At 34.9% G+C, this 21,382-nt stretch overlaps 1 protein-coding gene across 1 annotated transcript; it reads right to left on the reverse strand.

Annotated features, from left to right (window-relative positions):
* Positions 1-3,561: 3,561 nt before the first annotated feature.
* LOC145249389 (uncharacterized) lies at positions 3,562-20,858 on the reverse strand. Its single transcript, XM_080110947.1, has 2 exons — positions 20,187-20,858; positions 3,562-3,732 (listed from the first exon to the last, which is right to left on the reverse strand). The coding sequence occupies exons 1-2, from the start codon at positions 20,856-20,858 to the stop codon at positions 3,562-3,564; spliced, it is 843 nt and encodes a 280-aa protein (XP_079967073.1).
* Between the last annotated feature and the right edge of the window lie 524 nt (positions 20,859-21,382).

The raw sequence follows: 21,382 nt of genomic DNA on the forward strand, positions 1-21,382 counted from the left end.
TTAAACATGTTAAATATGAGTTTAAATGAAAATTCCGGACATAGAAAAGGTAAATAATAGGTAAGTGAATATATAATATTATGATATAATAATAACATTAACAATCCTAAAATAATAAAAACAAAATAAGAATTAAATTATTAGATTTTATTTAAACACTCATTTAATTAATTAAAATAACATATTTTGTGATTAGTGTACTTTAAACTCAAATAAAAGTGGAACTAAGATTTATTCAAGTTAAATGAAAAATTGTACTAAACAATTTTAACCAGTTTGGGAAATGATTATTAATACTTGGTTGAAGAATATTAGAATATAGCAACTATAGGAAAAAAGTTTTTTTAAAGCATTACTTTCTAAAAAAAAAAATAAATAATAATAATCATAATAATAATAATTAAATATAGATAAATTATATAAATAAAATAATGGCAATTAAATAAATTAAATTCAATATTATGCTGATGACGTTATAAATATTCAATAGTTCAAATTAAAATATAAAAATAAAAATTTTTATTCATGGATATAAATTTAAATGAAATAAAAGAAAATTTAAAAGAAAAAGAAAATAAAAAGAAGAAAGTAGGAAAAAAAAGAAAAAAGAAAAAACAACAAAATATGCAAATTAATTAATAAATATATAAACGTTTAAAGTAAAATACTTGTCAATAATAATCACAATTAAAGGATATTGACACAAATGAATAGCTTAAAAGACATCAAATAATTTTATTATTAATTTAGAATTTACGGATATAATTTAAAATAAATTAAGTTTGTGGTCTAATTTCAATATATTAGGATACAATTAAAAATAATAAAAATTAGGATATATTTAAATTCAATAAATTAGAGTAGCTAAATTATAATTATATTTGATAACTAATAGAAAAAATAATTACTTATTCATTGAAAAAAATTACAATTTAACTTAGTTTATCGTTAAATAAAACTCATAAATTTAGGTTACTAGCAGGCTGGCCAGCATTGCCCGGTCGTAAAATACACTTAAATATGATATTTTGATTAATGCAGATTTTGTATTTATTATTATATTATATTGGACCCAATATATAGCAATGATTTAAAGTTTAAAAAAAATGACTTGTAATGGACTGGTGGTATATTATATATATCCCCCAGTCATACAAAATAGGAAAATTGAATTGAATTGAGAAAGAAACGAACAACGTGTTAAATTGAAATAAACAAACTAGAATTTATTTCATGAGGAAACAAATGAAAGAAAAGGTACAGCACGTGTTTAGTTTGGCGTGCGTCTCTCGCTGTTAGCTAGTGAGAGGGAAAATCTATTGTTGTAGAGAGAGAGAGTGAGAAAGTCAATTCAGGCCATGGAGAGAGAAAGTGTGTAAGGTGTACGTACTGTCTATTAGCTCTTGCCCCACACATAGTAGCAGGGGACGTGAAGTGCGGGTGCGCCCCGAAGCAGTGGTAGATCCTTCGACCACTCAGGTGGGGAGCCGAATGGAAAAGGAGGAAAAAGCTTAGGTCTCTTGCTTTTGTAGTTGTTTCCGGTGTCTTTCGCACATGTGTGGATTTGCTTTAAAGGGAAGTGACGTTGCCCATGTGTACGTACGTGTGCGAACATGTGTGTACATTAGTGTGTGTGTGTATGCATATGTATGTGAGTGTATGTATGCGAACATGCATATATGTATGTGTGTGTACGTGCACACGTATGTTTGTGTGCCTGTATGTGTATGACAAGAAAAGGGGTTTGAAATGTGAACGCGTGTTTTTGTGTGCGACAAGAAAAGGCTTGCACAATACTCCCCTTCCCAGGAAAAAATATGCAGTGTATATATTTTTTTTTAAATAAGTAATGTTTTGGGCAATTGACTTTTCGTCCTGTTTTTGTTGTTGGTGTGGTTGTTTCAAAAACAGAGTGTGTTCATAAAAAAAGTATTTACTTACATGTGGAAAAGGCGTTTACTCTCTTTTAAGGCTGACATTTGCTTGTTTGTTGTTTTTATTTTTTTTTGTGTTGACATGTGCAACGAGTTGCTTGGATAGTGAAGTGAATTGTTCGTTTGAAAGGAAAATTTTTGTTTGTGTTGCCGGTGTCTTCGCAAGTGAGTCTGTGGTAGTGTGTGTACATTGCCTTACAAATGCTTGTTGTGCATTCGTTCGCGTTCAATGGTGGGTGTGTAGTTGCCGGCTGTCAACGAAACTTCCAGTTGTGAGTTTATCCGTGTGCGTGATGCATCTCAAGTCGTATTGTTGATTCAACTTCTTCCTATGTGTTAATAGAGATGTCCTGTTATTGTTACTTTGTTGTTGCATCTGCTGTGTGGTAATGTCAGGAAGCCATGAAAAATGTTTGTCGAGCTCAAATTTTTTCAGATTCGGTATGAAGTTGACAGCCCGTGTTTATTTTTCTTTGCCGAGTCTGATGAGGGGTTTTGTCATTGTTGTTCGTCCGCTGCTGGAGAAATTATCTTTTTCCTTGATGTCTGTATACCTAACATTGCTTGTGTTTAGTCAAATAACGGGGTGATGTGCCGGTTGTCTGAAATGGAAAAAAGTTCTGGAAAAATGAGGTCTGTTAGTGTGAAGAGGAAAAGGGGGTTAAATGCCATTGTTGCTTGTTGAGATTCTTGTCGGTAGTAGTTTACTTGTTGTTTTTCTTTGTTGAAAAGTTTGTTTTTTTGTTTATCAAATAAAATGCGCGTCTCGCTCAAAAGAATTCATTTAAAAAAAATAGGGTCACTATGTGTGTTCGTTTCATATCGGTCGGTTGCTGGTTTGTTGCGGGACTTATGGCATAGAAGGAAATGCGTGTTCATCTCACGTTCGGGTGTCACCAGTTTGTAGTGGACCGGTGGTATATTATTATATATCCCCGCAAGTATAAATCATGTAGAATATCTGCATGAATATGATTACACATAATAGTTAACTAAAGATGATCATCCCATAAGAAAACTGAAAAAGCTAATAGGGAATTAATTAAAATGAATGTTTAAAAGAATATGCAAATTAGCTAGATCTTTTGCTAGGGAATGCAATTCCACAACCCATATATAAGAAAGTTGTATTTTTTTTTTAAATAAATAGAAAAAAGGCTTTTTTGTTGTTGTTCTTGGCCTTCGGGCCAAGCACCTGATCCGCATGATCCTCGAGGGGGGGAGGATAGAAGACAAATCGGAAGCCATGCTGATCAATTGAGATCAGTCCAAAGCTTTAGATAGGGTCAACCATTGCTTCCTGGCCTCTGTCTTAGAGGCCACCAGTTTTAACCAGTACTTCTGCAAGTGGATCTCTTTGATTTATCACCAGCCCACGGCGTTCGTGCAAATCAATGGAAAGTGCTCAAAACCCTTTGTTATCTCTCAGCCAGTTTGTCAGGATTGTCCGCTGTCACCCTTGCTCTATGTCCTGGCATTGGAGCTGCTGCTCCGCAAGCTGAGACGTGGGGAGGCAAATTCGGCCCTGCGCAGAATTGCTCTACTTGGCGGCTGTGCCGCCAAAGTATTCGCGTTTGCTGATGGCGTCATGGTCTTTGTGTCAAGCTTCCAAGACATCAAGATCATGTCAGAGGCACTTGCTCGGTATGAAAGAATTACAGGAGCCAAGATAAACTGCAGCAAGTCGGTCGGACTGTGGTTGGGCACCTCGAGTGGTAACGCAAACCTCACGGCATCCTTCAGCTGGACGAATGGCCCAGTTCATATCCTTGGTGTGTGGTTTGGACTGGGTCTCCAGCTTGAAAAGAATTGGTCAGAGGTATGGTCAAAGGCGAAAGATGCAGTCAACTCATGGCTTCCTAGGAAAGTTTCCTTAAAGAGTAGAGCCGAGGTCTGCATCACGTCTTTCTTCTCATACTTTACTACCGACTGGCCGTACTTCTTCCCCTGCACAACACCTAAAAGCTTTTGTCAACCTCTAACCTTGCTTCTTTGGGACAAAGGAAGACACTGGGTGAGCTAACATTCCCAAGCCTCTCTCACACGGATGTTGAATACAGATCAATTCTGTATTCAACATCCGTGTGAGGGAGGCTTGGGAATGCCGGACTTGAAGTGTCATCAAAACGCCAAGAAACTGGCCTTCCTGAGCCACTATATGCAAGAACATCAACCGTGGCACCCCGTGGTTACTGTAGCCTTTCCCGACCTAGTTCTCAAACCCTTTGTCGAGAGCTGTCGGAGGCCGCGGGAAAAATCTGCCTTAGTAATCGTTTTAGCACAGCTTGGTACTCTTAGGAGTGCCAAGCTGTGCTCCAACGATTACCAAGGCCCAGCAACCTTGTGACTGCTTTCCATAGAGAACTCCACAGGGATCTAGTGAGGTGAGGGGAGGGGCACTGACGACCTATGGGCACGGTTGGGTTGGCAGCAGAGTGAGATCCGCTCTGCGTGGAGTTGGGTGACAGGTTCAAGTCATCTGAACAATTTGTTCTCTCTGACCTGGCGATTGGCCCGAAATGCACTTCCCCTCAACAACATACAATGCAGTTCCGGTTTTTGGAGTCGCTTGCTTGTCCCAGTTGCAGAACAAAGGCCGTAGAAACGACCGATCATGCTTTCTTCGATTGCCACCAACTCCACTGGTACTGGTTGTATGTCAGTGAGATGACAGTTCGCATCAATCCTGAGCATCCTCGCCCGATTACTGTATCCAATGTCGTTGACAATATGAGGCCACTGTGGGACCGGGAAAGACAAATGGTCTACATTATGATCCTGGCCGTGGCGACAATGATGATTTGGACATCGCAACTGCAAGGTGGCCGGGGAGTGTTGTCTTTTTCTGATCAGGATCTGATCGTTTTCTTTAAACGGATGAAGATCAGATGTGATAGAAAGAGGTTGCATCACTGTATTTGACAGAAGATGGATACATGTAGCAAGTCTGTATGTACGAAAAGCAGCCAAATTTGAATATGTGTTCCCTGCCTAGGTGTGGAACACACAGTTCCGTCAAGTGTAACCTAATTTTAAGCCTCTTAGCTAGCCGACTGCATGCTCCATCCCTCCCCGACTAGGAAGCCTCCAAGATCCCCACCCCCTCCTAACTGCAATTTTACTTTTCACTCCTCCATCTAAATTTCACCCATCTTGGAGAGAAAGAAATCAATCACTAATGCCCCCCCCCACTTCACACACCAATTTTCTTTTCTCCATTCCATTTAGAAGGCACCCCCACTTAGAGACTGCCCTGCAGGAGCTCAGGTTCCTTTACAAACTGAAGTGGAGTGGGAGGTCTATTAACTAGACGGGGGGGGGGGCCTTCTAACCACTTTTTTATTTTTTCTTCGCCTGCTCTCCACACAAATGAATTATTGTACCATTGTTGCTATCTTTTTTGTTTTTACACGTTAATAAAAAATGTTTTAAACAATTGGCTTCTAAGTAGGACGTCCCCCAATATGAAAGGGTGAATGTGATACTATGGTGGAAGAAGATACTAGCTAAGAAAAACTTATGTTTAGTTCTGGAGTGACAAGGATGACCAACGACCTCCCTCCCCTTTTTTTTTGAGTTGGCCTTGTGCCTAAGTTTTTTGTTCATGTTAAGTTTTAGTCTGAATAAAGGATCTGTTCTGATGCTACTCTAAAATTAATTTGTCCTTGGTTAATGGAGGGGAAACCCTCTATACTGAGACAATTATAATTTTTGGTCCCTACCAGAGTGCCCCTTTTGCCCTTCTTTCGGGGAGCTGGTTTCCCTCACATTAAAAACAACCTTGTGTCACATTTTGCTTTCGTGGGGAAGTAAATGAAGACCAATAAATAGAAAAAAGGATTTTTAATATGAATATCAATACACACATACACAAAAAAAATTATAGGAGTATATATGTTATATTGAAATCTTTTTAATATTAATATTTAATTTTTAATGAATCATTTAATTCAATTTATAGTACAAATTGAAATAACCAACAAATAATATAAAATAATCTAACATTAAAACTATATAAATATTATTTATAAATATGAGGATAAACATATAATAACAATGAACCGTGTAATAAGATACTAGGTTTCAATAAAAGGAAGTAACTCTTAAATTTAAAAGCAAATTATCAGTCTTTTAACTAAATGTAAACAAATATGATAAAATATTACTAATGGAAGTCTTATGTTGAAATTAAATAAGACCACGGAAAAATAATGAAATGATAATAAAGAATTATAATTTAGGTAATAATAAATTTAATTTAAAATAATATTAAAAAAAGAATTATGTATGGGTTAAAAATCAGGTTAAATCAGCAATTAATATAACTGGAAATAGATTATATATATTTTTTGTAATAGTTTCGTATAAAATTTAATAAATATATAGACATATGGTAGATATATTATAATTATTAATATCACATAAGTAAATATAAATAGATTAATTAAAATAATAAATTAATTAAATATTAAATAGAATATTTTAGTGGTATATATCAAAATTAATAAAATTTATTAATATGAATATTTTAATGTTAGTATGTGGTATATATACAAAGGGAAATATAATTGGAAAAATCATATTTCCACAGAAATATATATATATATATATATATATATATATATATATATATATATATATATATATATATATATATATATATATCCAATTTTAGTCATTCAATAAATTTGAAATATTATAACTCCTTATCCTATGGGATTTCGATGTCTGCCATCTCTTCAGAGGAGAAAATATTAGCAAATAATTATAATGGTTTACACCTTATTTGCTAAAGTCAGTGAGACCTGGAAAATCACAATTAAAAGTTTTTTTAAGTATTTAAATACAATAGAGTAAGGGAAGTTAATGAAAAGGATATAAAAATTCACATCCAAATTGCATGGTAACATCCGAAGTGAATTTTTTGATAGCAGTGAGGTAAAGTGATCCAATCTGTATTTTGAGTAATCCACATCACAAGGTAACAGTCCAAAGTAGGCTTTTTCCTGGAGAAATTTTCTTTGTTTATATAATGAGTCCGGTAAAAAAATTATTATATAGGTCCGGTGGATCTGTTTATTAATAAACATATAATTTAATATATTTAATATTTTTATAATTATAGAACATGAGCTTAAAATTCCACTCCTAAATAACTTCAAATTGTTAATAAAATAAAATAAAACCGCTGTAAGTAGACAAGCTACGCAAATTAAGAGAAACTGAAGTGATATTAAAAATGAAAAATAAAAATAAAATGAAAAGGATAAATAAATAAATAAAACAAAAAATAAAAATAAAATAAAAAGACAGAAAAGAAAGCTGAACGTCTGTGTGTGTGTGTGTGTGTGTGTGTGTGTGTGTGTGTGTGTGTGTGTGTGTGTGTGTGTGTGTGTGTGTGTGTGTGTGGTCACGAATAGGCTCCTATATGGTTGACTATTTTAAGAAACTGATTACATATAATGATAGATGTATCGAGTATCAGGAATGGGTATGTTTGATCTGGCAGAATGGGGGTTCATAAAAATTGTGGGGTCTGCATTCGCGCCTGGCCCCCAAAGTATGGAAATAAAAAATGAAAAAAAAAAAAACGTTTACAGGTGTTTTTGATATAGATGTACATAAGAATACTTTGATAAGTATGTTTTATCTTAAATAGGGATGGTATGATAAAATTGTGGGGTCTGCGTTCGCGCTTGTACTCCATGGAAATATGACACAAACTTTAACAAAGACTTTTCATATCTATTTGTGTAAGTATAGTTTGATAATTATGTTTCAGTTTGAAGAAATATGGTATAATAAAATTATTGGGTGTTCATTCATGCCTAACCTCCGTAGAATGTAAATATATCACAAAGTTTAAAAAGGTTTTTTAAAAGGGGTGAGGGTCCACAATAACACCTTAACTTTAATCTTAATTCACGTTAAGTTTTATTTATTTTTGAGTTGAATCATATTGTGTCGAATAAATTCATCTCATAAATTCACGTTCTTATTAAAGTGAAAGCAAAAAAAAAGTCAGAACTTTAGACAATTCTCAACACAAATTTTGCATAACTCTGTTTTTTTCCTTCTCCACTTGCACGTGGCACTCTTTCGAAAATAGATAAATAGATAAATAATAAAAAATAAGAACGTTACTTGTTATCGTATCAAAAGAAGGAAAAAATCCTGCTCACGTGATTACGTGTCTTTTTAAAAACATTTACATAACCTTTTTATTTTTATTCATATATCTGTTTAAGCCTTTTTTGTCAGTGTACTAGAAGGAATTCAGTCGATTACAAACCTTTCTGCGTGTTCTTTACATTACAATAGTACAACCCTGAATTCGATGGCACAATACTACATCGTCCAATACTGTAAAACTGAAACGAAGCTGTTCTGCTTGAAACGGGCGTCATTTTCTTCTTATTCATATTTATATCGATTCTTTGCTTTAAAAAACTAAAGTAATTACGTATTTACTTTTTTAATATCCCATTTTGCTGTTTCGGATTATTTTACTAAAGTAAGTAAAGCGTCATTATTTTTCAAAACTGTTTTTGTTTCTTTGTTTTTCGCTATTTCGTCGATATTATTTAGTAAGAGTGTTTAGCAGAAAAGCCAAACAAACGACTACCCGAAAAAATAAATATACAAGAAATAAATGTTACCATAGTCAATAAAAGTTCAGTTCATGTTTTTTTTTTGTTGTTTTGAAATAGTTTTTAATGCTCTTTACTTGAAAAAACCTATCTCTTTACCACCCCCCTCTATGTTGGATTTGAAGATATCCAAGTTGTAGTCAGGTGGGAAACAGGCGAACGGAAGAGAGTTCCACAGTCGTGCACTTCTGAGAAAGAAGCTCTGCTCATGGAATCTACGTTTGGATTTAGGCACAGATAAAGAGTGGGGAAAATTATTGACAGTAGTTTCAGCCAGACGGGTGTTTCTCATGAAAGATTGGCGAGGGGGGAACCAGAGATTGGAGCTCAGACGAGCACTTGCCATGGAAATAACGATAAAACAAAGACAGGCTCGCAACGTCTCTTCTGTGGGAGAGAGGCTGCAGGGAAGAGAAAAGGGCATCTCCCACCAAGCCACGAAGTCTATTTTGTACTCTATCAAGGCAGGATAGGCTGTTTTTAGCAGCTCCTGCCCAGATGTGGCAGCAGTACTCCTCCTTGGACGTACTTGGCTTTTATACAGATAGAGAATTGCATCAGTAGTGAGATATCTTCTGGAGCGGTAGAAGGATCCCACCATCTTTGTAACGGCATGGGATAATCATGGTTCCTGCGCAGGTGATTGTGTCACTGCTATATGATGTAAGTCTTATGTGTGGTGTTGGTTGTAGGATGTTGAAGACAGCCTTGTTTGTTCCATACATTTGTCGAAACGTTCTTATTGGGAGAGTGTTACCTGATGCCCTGGAGTCAATTTTCAAGCAGAGTGTATGTGGTGAGTTAGGGATGTGAGGAAGTCTTATAGTTAGGGTCGTATATGCCTCATCCCTGGATTGTTCATCTATAGTGTCCATGCATTTGTCACTTATCATGATCGAATAGAAATGTTTGTCGTTGCTATCGCTATCAATGTCTATACTGTCAACATTTTGGTTCTTACCTCCACGTTCCAGTTTTCTTCTTTGACTATGACGCCAGTTGTAGTGAGGTTGCTTTCTATGGCCTCTGCTATGAGTTCTATTTTCTCTATGTTGTTTTAGGACCTACAGCATCTGGCCCAGTGCCTCTTGTTCCTGCACACGGAACATTCGTCGTGGTATGCGAGACATTGTCGTGGCTTGTGGCAGGTGTCACAGTTCTTGCATTTCCTACCCCAATGTATGGTGTGAATTTTTCGCTTTGTGACCTGCAGATTTGTTGCAGTTGGTTATTTCCGGCTGAGAGAGCTTAAAATTTTCTGCCTTCGGCAAGGGCATCGCTAATCTTGTGTCCTTTGGGTTTGTCATAAAGTTCATTCCTGAAGGCGTCATATGATGTGGAAGCAATAATTAGTTCAATGATCCTCTCATGCAGTTCTTCTTCGGAAAAATCGCACTTTATTGCAAGTGTTCGGGCCCTAGTGACGAAGTCGTCTACTCTTTCATCAGTTGTTTGCCTATACTGCATTAAATGTAACCTGTGGATTCGGAAGTGCACATTAGTGTTAATTTGTGCTTCATAGAACTTCCATAATTTTTGTAGTGACCGTTTTTCTTCTTCTGTCAGACCACTGGCGTTAAGCCGTTTCAAACATTCATCATTTATGCCAGATTTTTCTGCCTTGTTTCACTGTGTTATGTCCTCATCCTCTGAATACAATGTCATTTTTTGTTTAAACAATGATATCGCTTCACTAAGGTCAGGGTCAGACCATTGCATCTCTAGTAGACGGGCTGCCATTTTATTAAGGCTCTTGTTTCAGCAGGTTGTCAAGGTCAAGGTAGTTTGGCCTTTTCACGAACATAGCTTTCTCACTGTACACCGTGTATTTGACGAAATGAAAAGTTACGTTTGGTTTGATACGCGAAAAAAAATTTTTTCTTTTTTTTTTTGCTCACAAGAAGCGTTCAGTCAAGAAGGACAATATGGCTGACATTGTCGTAGTTTTTCTGTGTCGATTTGTTCTTGTTTCTTTTCCATACGACGGATTATCCGGGCCTTTGAACGGGATAAGGAGTCTTCCTTTGTGTTTCTGTTTTATCGCTTGCCACCATGAAGTAATATTTGTAATAAGTAATGAAGACGAAGCCTGATTGAGGAAGGGCCGAAGCAGCGTGTTTATTTTCTAAGGTACAGAAACCGGAACTTCCGGTAGTCCCCCACGTATAAGTGCGCCCGCAGCATATGATGTTTCATATTACAACAGGCATTGCAGAGTCGCTTGCAAGGCTTTGTGTAACTGACTTCAACCACAGTATACCGCTAATTTCGATAAATATCTTCATAATACAGATGATACAATCAACAAGTGGATACTCACTCGTACTCATCATTCTACGATCACCTTCTACTACAGACGCATTAGTGTCGAACGGTGGTAATGTTCCCACAACCGTTCTTAGTGGGGAGCCCTGTAGCAGAGAAGAGATCTCCCTGCGAGATCGAGCGAGAGTTAAGCTAATTTATATATAAATCGACAAAGAGCATAAAACCGGTTGACGTCTAAAAGGCAAATGACACAATGTGTCATTTGCCTTTTAGACACATGCTATCTGAGCTTCCACCGTGACGAACGGATCTCGCTAAAGATTGAATCTCTATATTCAACTTCATCAGTAATATAACTTCCGGTGATAGTTTCAGTTTCCCAATTGTATATATTTATTAAATCATTAGTTCAAAATACAGAATAGTTAACACCCTTCTTTATGTTAAGGGTTGCTTTCTAAATAATAACGAACGTGCGTAGACATTTTGTAAACATTGTTTTTAAAAAATAAAAAATAATACTTCTATTATGTTTTAAACGACTGTAATAGTTTATTTTGGAAGTATATTTCATAAAGAAAATTGACAACCCACTTTAAAAACAGAAATTACGAGTTTTATATATTTTATTCGCAGTTTTTTGTTGGGGGTGTCAAAAATTCCGCCTAAAATTCTGATACACCTACCGGATCACGTGACTCTTCTGGCGGCCATGTTGTAAGCCCTACCGGTATTTTTGGAGATTACCCATTTTGTTTAATTTTCAAATTTTGAGCAATTATCGAGGCTCGACTATGGCTCAAATGAAACTATCATTTTGTTTTTCATTCTAAGTCAACAGGCTTTATACTACCTTCATTTTAAAGTTAAAAAAAAAAAGTCGAGTGAATAAATTCATTCTGGCAAAAATTTACATAATGTTTGTGCAAAATTTTTAAAATTAAAGCAATGGATATTAAGAAAAATGCAAACTAACAAACGGATGGACGATTTGGAGGAAATTTTACCCCTATAACAGCCCTCAGGGAGGTAACCAAAGTCATCCCGGAAAATCCATTCTGGCAAAAATTTACTTTAACCATGACTAATGTTTGCACAGAATTTCCAAAAAGATAAAGCACGGTTTTTAGAAAAGGGAGAACAAACGAACAGACGAACGGGAGTGAATTACTAGGTCCAATCTCTCGGAGGACCAATAAATTAAAATGAATTAAAACATAGAAAAATTTATTCAAGAAGAGTAACTTAGGTTGCATTTGATAACATGTATTTGTTGTGTATTCATTTTCTCACACACTTTTTTTCTTGTTGGATATTCTAGAAAATCGCTGACCAATTTTTTCAATGTGTTCACACATAATCGCATAAAAAGATAGAATCTCATTTTGTTTAGAGTTGTGGCATAACCGAAGGTACTACTACTACTACTACTACTACTACTACTACTACTACTACTACAGTAACAATAATAATGATAATAATCAAAAGAAGATTATTTGGGGAGATTTTCTTGTAACCTATACTACAGGGAAGATCACAGAGAGAAATATTTGATGGCCTGTGTGAGAATAATAATAATTCTGATATCGTTTATCAACGTCTCCCTGAAAAGAGATGGGATTCATTTCCAGAGGATTTCCCTTAATCCCAGCTCCAAACCAGAAGCTTCAAAGATCAAGGGTTTTTTCTAAGGATGTTGGTGTGCCTGCAATAGCAGAGGTCTAAAGGCTGCCTAAAACATTGGAGATTCGTAGTTTTTTCAATTGTCCTTCCAGACGACGATACTACTCCTAGCGTACCAACTATGATCAGGATAATTTGTGTTTTAACCCCATGCATACGTCTTATCTCTTAAGCCAATGGAGCATGATTCGTCCACTTCTTGTTCTCCTTCTCTCTCACGTTCCTGTCTCAGGGTACCGAGAAGTCTACAATTTGCCAGTTTTTGAGACCTTATCAATGACAACCAGATGAGGATGATTATGTTCTAATTGCTTGGTCGTTATGACACTTTTGTCCCACCATACCTCTACATTCACTTGCTCTCACTTCAGCAGGCACCTCCTCAAACCCTTTCCAGCACACTTCACCTCAACCTTCTTACACACCTCCCAATATATCCGGAGTCCCATGCGATCGTGTCTTTTGCAGTACTCTCTTTGGGCCAATCTGCTACATCCTGCTTCAAGGTGCGCAATTGATTCTGAGGCCTTACCACAAATCCAGCATTCTGCAGTAACTTCCTCTCCTAGAACCACTTTTTTGAACAGTCGTGTTCCTAATGCCTGCTCTTGTGCTACACAAACAAAAGTTTCAGTGTTCTTAGCCAGATACCCAGCTCTAAGCCATTGCCATGATCTTTCATCAGCCACATCTGCTATATTCTGGAAGAACTTTCCATGCATTTTCTTCCTAGCCAGTACCTCTGCCCTTTCTTTCACATACTTCCACTTCATTGGCCACAATCTTGAGCATCCACTCCTCACTTCTAACCACATGCTTCTTCAATAACATCTCCTCACAACGCAATCTTTTACACTTTTCAATTCTTTTCCACTGTCTTTCCTCTTTTGATACAGCCTCGCTACGCTACTTCTAATGTGGAATATGCCAAACATTGTAAAACTTTTCTTGTTTTGATATCTATGGCATACAACTCCTTGTCAGATCATTCTAAAATTCCTGCAACATTGACTGCCCATGCATTCACCGCTTTCATTAGGTTTTCTTCATAAAATTTCAACTTGTAATTAGTTTCACTCTTCTAAGATACTCCTTCCTGACTTTCTTTTTCATCTCTGTTCAAGATGCCTACACCCTCCAGCACTCCCAAATACTTATACCATGTATCTTCTATTTCTTTCATGATTTCTCATTTGGCAGCACTATTCCATTCGAATGAACCTTTACTCCCCTTTTCATCACCAGCACCGCACATTTACTAATCCCGAACTCCATCCTGATATCTTCCAAGTATGTTCCAACAAGCTCTACCAGTCTCTTTATTTCCTTCTCATTTCTACCAAATATCTTCAAATCATCCATAAACAGTAGATGGTCGAGGCATCTGCCACCAGATCTTAAGTTATACCCCAGCTTCTCTCTCTTCTCTCTCTACAAAAAGAAGTGGAGATAACGAATCTCCTTGGAATATTCCTTGTTTAATGCCAACCTGCCCTAACACCTCTCTGTTTGCTGTCAGCACCGTTTTCCATTGAGCCATAATTGTTTCCAAAAGCCCTATCATATTCCCAGCAATTTTCATCATCGATAGTGTTTCACGGATCCATGAATGGGGAACCATGTTGGTACCCCTCGAGCCTTTCTGGCATCCTTTCTGTTCATCAGGGAAAACACCATTACTCACAAGATGTCCATAAACTTTTTCTGCAAAGATTCTGATTAACAGCTTCCACATTAGTGGTAAACATGTAATCGGTCTGTAATTGCTGGCAGCTGTTCCCTTTGCAGGATCCTTCCAAATCAGTGTCGACTTTTCCTTAACAATCAGGCACATCTCCCGAATCTACTCCCCTTTGCAGGGCAGCAGCTATTGGTGGATAAAGGCATTGGAACTGTTTAAACCAGAAGCCCATCACTCAATCTCGACCAGGTGCCTTCCAGTTTGTCATCCTTCGTATGCCAGCCTTAACGTCATCGATGGTTATCTCAACGTTCTTCGTCTGCTGCATTTCTGATAGCCTTTCTCTGACCTTTCCCAACCAGCTAGCCTTCTCATTATATCGCCCTTCGACAGACCAAATCCCACTCCAGAACTTCCTTGCATCTTTTGCATTTGGAGTGTTGTTATTTCCCGCCTGTTTACTACCATTTAATTCTTTATACAGCTGAGACTGATTTTTCCGGAAAAGGTTGTTCTGCCGAAACGCAACACTTTTTCCCAGCAAAGTTCCTAATTTTCACACCACCAGTGCGGACTTTCTCTTTCAACATTATTAGAACTGTTATCATCCCCTTTTCCAGCAATCTATTCCTCCTTTCAAGCTCGTACTTGGCTTTCTGTCCTAGTTTAACTCCTTTTATTTCGGTGCTAATGCACTACTGATCCACGCTATTTTTTTAAAATCGTATTTCCAAGTTAAAATCGTATTTCCAAGTTTTATATGTTTTTGTTTTTTTTTATTCAATTGTAAGGTTAAAGTATAGAATAGGTACAAAACACCCTCCTCTCCCCGTGTTACGAATGGCTTTTTAAAAAATAATGTTATTATTTCAGCACGGATCAATAAGTGCACTAGTACCCTTATTTCTTCGATTCTACCAATATCTTTCCGCCACCGTTTAATACTTTCCTCAAGACGCCTCTGCCAGTATGGCTTCCTATCCTTCATTTTTTTTCTGTATTAAGTCAAGCCAAACCGCAACAACGTATGTCGCTGCATAGAGAAGTCTGTTAAGTTCCGTACTCGATATGTTCTTTCTTATGGTGTTGTGAATTACGCCTTAAACTATTTTTTTACCTCGCTTTTCACCTTTCTTTTAATTTTTTTAAAATAATAATAAGAAAAAGAATAATAAGAAGAGCATTTTCTCATACAACTAAAAAACGATAAATTGTTTTACAATAGATAGCCGTACGAAAAAGTGGTAAAAAATAGCAAATATGTAACAAATAAAGGCAATATAAGTTACGCTTCTATCTAGCTGAATAAGTGTTTTAGTGTTTTTAGTTTACTTTGACAAAGTATGGCATAAAGGCCTACTTCACAAGATCTCCAGCTACGGTATAACTGGAAATATTCTCTCTATCATTAAATCATTTTCTCTGATAGGCTCATAAGAGTAGTGGTTGATGGACAAAAATCAGAGGCCTACAGTATTAATGCTGGAGTCCCTCAGGGGTCCATCCTGCGCCCAACTCTCTTCCTGATCTACATCAATGATCTCCCTAAACACATACTTAAATCATTCGTTGACATCTATGCTGATGACACGACCATCTACAGCAACACATCAAAGGCCGTAAATGACAAAGCTCTCTCTGATTCTCTCTCCTCTGATCTCGAATGAGTGGTTCAGTGGGGGAAGACGTGGCTGGTTACCTTTAATGCATCCAAAACCAAACTCCTATCTTTACATCATCGACGCTTTGATCCCCATCTGGCATCAATTGAAATGGATGGCTTTCGTCTAGGAGAAGCCCCATGTTTTGATAAGCTTCTGGTCTTGACCTTCACTCCTGATCTGAAATGGAACACGTACATCAAGTCTGTTGCCAAGGTCGCTGGAAAGATGGTGTGATCCTTCTACCGCCCCAGAAGATATCTCACTACTGATGCAATTCTCTATCTATATAAAAGCCAAGTACGTCCAAGGATGGAATACTGCTGCCATATCTGTGCAGGAGCTGCTAAAAACAGCCTATCCTGCCTTGACAGAGTACAAAATAGACTTTGTGGCTTAGTGGGGGGATGCCCTTTTCTCTTCCCTGCAACCTCTCTCCCACAGAACAGACGTTGCAAGCCTATCTTTGTTTTATCGTTATTTCCATGGCAGGTGCTCGTCTGAACTCCAATCTCTGGTCCCCCCCTCGCCAATCTTTTACAAAAAACACCCGTCTAGCTGAATCCACTGTCAAAAACTTTCCCCACTCTTTATCTATGCCTAAATCAAAATGTAGATTCTATGAACAAAGCTTCTTTCTTAGAACTGCACGCCTGTGGAACTCTGTTCCGCCTGCCTGCTTCCCTCCTGACTACAACTTGGATGTCTTCAAGTCCAACGTAAACAAATTCCTGATGAACCGCCCCCTTTAGTAGACACTTTAAATATCCACACTAACGTACTGTACTTACAATAACCCTTATCCCTGAGTGGCTTCCGGGCCTTGATAAGTGGTGACCACCTTGTAAAAAAAAAAAAAAATGTTTATTCGATTCGAAAAGCAAATAGTCTCGAGTGTTACGTGAGAACAAGAAAAATAGGTGACACGCAACTCTTACATCACATGATTGTTCAAAAATAAAAAATAAAACATAATATTTGTAGAAACTCGACTAATAAATGTTACCAAAGTTACTCTTCTACATGGTCAAAGAATATATTTAACTTTTACAAAAAAAAAAAAAATTCGCATTAAATAAAAGTTTAAACATGTAGCAAAAATGAATAAAAAATGTCGACAAAGCTGTACGAGAATGCCCCCCCCCTATGCGTTTTTTTTTTTACCTTTTATTATTTTTTAAAACTTTTTTTCCGACGATTATCATAGATTAGACTTAACTATCATATTAGCATAAAATAAAATAAATAAATTTGAAAAAAAAAAAAAATTTAATGACTTTTAAGAAGGGGGTTCGCTTTTTTGTTATAACGTTCTATTTACTTGCTCCCTGACTTGCTGTGTATCTCTTTACCAACGTGTTACGCGATAGGTGTGTTTTTCTGTATGAACGTAGTTTCCGTGTCTATGTAACTTTGATAATTAATAAAAATAATAATAAAAAATGAATAATAATAATAATAATAATAATAATAATAATAATAATAATAATAATAATAATAATAAAAATAATAATAAAAAATGAATAATAATAATAATAATAATAATAATAATAATAATAATAATAATAATAATAATAATAATAATAATAATAATAATAATAATAATAATAATAATAATAATAATAATAATAATAATAATAATAATAATAATAATAATAATAATAATAATAATAATAATAATAATAATAATAATAATAATAATAATAATAATAATAATAATAATAATAATAATAATAATAATAATAATAATAATAATAATAATAATAATAATAATAATAATAATAATAATAATAATAATAATAATAATAATAATAATAATAATAATAATAATAATAATAATAATAATAATAATAATAATAATAATAATAATAATAATAATAATAATAATAATAATAATAATAATAATAATAATAATAATAACAATAATAACAATAATAATAATAATAATAACAATAATAACAATAATAATAATAATAATAATAATAATAATAATAATAATAATAATAATAATAATAATAATAATAATAATAATAATAATAATAATAATAATAATAATAATAATAATAATAATAATAATAATAATAATAATAATAATAATAATAATAATAATAATAATAATAATAATAATAATAATAATAATAATAATAATAATAATAATAATAATAATAATAATAATAATAATAATAATAATAATAATAATAATAATAATAATAATAATAATAATAATAATAATAATAATAATAATAATAATAATAATAATAATAATAATAATAATAATAATAATAATAATAATAATAATAATAATAATAATAATAATAATAATAATAATAATAATAATAATAATAATAATAATAATAATAATAATAATAATAATAATAATAATAATAATAATAATAATAATAATAATAATAATAATAATAATAATAATAATAATAATAATAATAATAATAATAATAATAATAATAATAATAATAATAATAATAATAATAATAATAATAATAATAATAATAATAATAATAATAATAATAATAATAATAATAATAATAATAATAATAATAATAATAATAGATGTCCTATTGTTCCCATATAATAAGACACTTAAAATATATTTCGGGGACATTTTTATTTATTTTTATTTTTATTGTTTTTTTTTACCATTTATTGTAAGGGAATTTAAGGAAATCTCACTGTGACTAATCACGTGCCACATCTGTAAAGAGATGTACAGTAAGTCAAGGAGCAAGTAAGTAAAACGTTTGGACCCCCTCCTTAAAAGTTTATTTTAAATTTATCTTTAATCAAAATTTTTCTGCTAATGTGAAAATGTCTGTTATCTAGGATAATTGTCTAATCGTCGGAAAATAATCATCGGGAAAAGAGTTTTTAAAAAAGATGAAAAAAAAAAACATTTTGGAGGAGGTGATGCACTCTCGTACAGGTCCGCCAATATGTCATTAATTAATTTGCAGTTCATGAAACCAATTAAAACAGTCTTTTAAAAAATGCACTTACATTTTTATGTCGGCAATTTTTCACTATCTATATATGTGCTTGTCAGTGGATGAAAAATGAAAATTAAATTGCGAAACGGCATCAAAGATATTATTACAAAAAATAATTTCTGTTCGTATCTGGGATTTTATTGCCTTATATTTTCATCCATCTCCACTTTTCATATATTACAGAAATTCCTTTTGGTCAAGATCAAAGTGTAGTATCTGTTCCGGCAGATACTGCAAGCTATGACTTGCTATGACTAGCAAAGACCAGATGCGGGGGCAACCCCACATGCCTGACCTTTAACCAGCTCCCATTTCCCACCTCTCGGGAGCTGGTCCCCTTTTCCCTTCCCCCTCCCTTCACTCCTCACATTAAAAATTGGCCTTGTGCCTAATTTGCTCGGTGGGGGAGCAAATAAATACCATCTGTTCCGGTAAATACTGCAAGCTATGACTAGCTATGACTAGCAAAGACCACATTAAAAATTGGCCTTGTGTCTAATTTGCTCGGTGGGGGAGCAAATAAATACCATCTGTTCCGGCAGATACTGCAAGCAAAGACCATATGTAGGGGCGACCCCACATATAAGACCTTGGTCAATGTAGGGGCAACCCTTCATACCAATTGTCACTATCCAGCTCCCTTACTCCCCGGGGAGTTGGTCCCCATTTCCCCTTAACTCCTCACATTAAAAATCGGCCTTGTGCCTAATTTGCTCGGTGGGGGAGCAAATAAATACCATCTGTTCTTCAGATGCTGCACTTCATTTTCTTGTTCTCTTTCGGTGGAGGAGAAATCCTTCACGACTGAGACAATTTTTATTTTTGTACCTTTTCTCCACGTTAAAAAACGACCCTGGTGTCTAACTCTGCCCCGTGGGGGGAGGCATAGTAAATAGGTACAACCAGTACAGACAGATAACCTGAAATCAAAGAAATGAAGCAAAAAAAAAAAAAAAAATGTGTTGTCGCGTATAGGTGCGAAAGTTTGAATTCACTAATTCTATTAATGCCCAATTCATCTGATACTTCAATTTGTAAAAAAAAAAGGCGGTAAAAACCCTTACCCAATCAAACGTCATGACGGATGGCGTGGTCTTAAGTCATCAGCAGCAGCTTCTTAATGCAACACGAAAAAAACAAGAAGGGGAAGGAAAGAAGGAAAGAGATAAAGAAGGAAAAAAATTTCTGACACTCTCCCGAACAAAAAAAAAAAAAAAAAAAAAATGTAAAAGAAAAAAGGTGGGGATATTCCAATTAATACAAGAGATAATCAGGATCTCTTTTTTAACTGCTCTCTTATTTCTAACAGGTCTAGACTGAACCTCTCTAACTGATTCAACATTTTCATCTTCCGGCAAATCATCACTTCGATCTGCAGGAGGGGCTTGGTAAGAATGTGTAATAGTAAGTTCCAACGGGAACAAGTGTTTTATTGCATGCTCTTGCAACGTATCACCCCTTTTAATCAAGGCTGATCTAACCGAACCGCCGGAACCTTGGGTCAGTTTCATCACCCTGCCCAAATTCCAATGAGGTCTAGACTTAAATCCTTTTATCAACACATCATTCATCTTTATCCTGTTATCAAAGTCAGCCCGGTACAAATCACCAGATAACTCCCTCAAACTCAACAAGTACTGTTCATACCACATAGATCTAAATTTATGCAAAAAGGAATCTCGGTATTTTAACCTATCAATTAAATCTAATCTACTAGGAGATTCAATGGAAGACATATCTTCCTCGAAATTTAGAAACGCAGCATTTCCCGGATATGAACGCAAGAATGCATTGGGAGTGATAGCTTCCAGGCCATTATTATCAGAACAACGATAAGTCAACGGTCGATCGTTAATAGATCGCTGAATGCCTGACAACACGGTCAGCAATTGGTAATAGTCTAACCTATATCTTCCCACAACCTTGAAAAACAATTCTTCACCGTTTTGATCATTCTCTACCACACAGCACCGAACCATACAGAATACAAAGGGATTGCATGATGCCTTATGCTACAAGCATCGAGATTTTCTCTAAATTCATCCGCCAACAATACTCTCTTCACTAAATCACAACCCGCGACAAAAGATAAAGCATTGTCGGAGTAGATGTGCATAGGCACACCATACAAGTTAAAGAATCTAAAAAAGGCCAGTACCACTGAGTAGGTAGACACATCTGGCAACAATTCTGTTATGATTTAATTTGTTGTTAAGAGTTATCCCCCTTGGGATTGACATTCATAATAAAAGCGCCCTCTGTTTCATTTTCCCGCTCGATCCTTTCAAGAGCGTACGTGTATTTTACAGTTAATAAAACCTTTCTAAAAGGCAATTCTTTACTTACTGATACTATTCACTTCAATTTTATTAACTGTAAAAAAAAAAAAAAAAAAAAAAAATAATGGATCGAATCTTACGTCCCGACAGATTCGAGGTGGAACCTACATGCCCTAATTCCGAAAAATCCTATAGGCATTGGAAATTAACCCTCCAGAATTATA

Source organism: Euprymna scolopes, chromosome 28 (genome assembly GCF_053919585.1).
Source record: "Euprymna scolopes isolate OS-2025 chromosome 28, ASM5391958v1, whole genome shotgun sequence".
Classification (NCBI taxonomy): Eukaryota; Metazoa; Mollusca; class Cephalopoda; order Sepiida; family Sepiolidae; genus Euprymna; species Euprymna scolopes.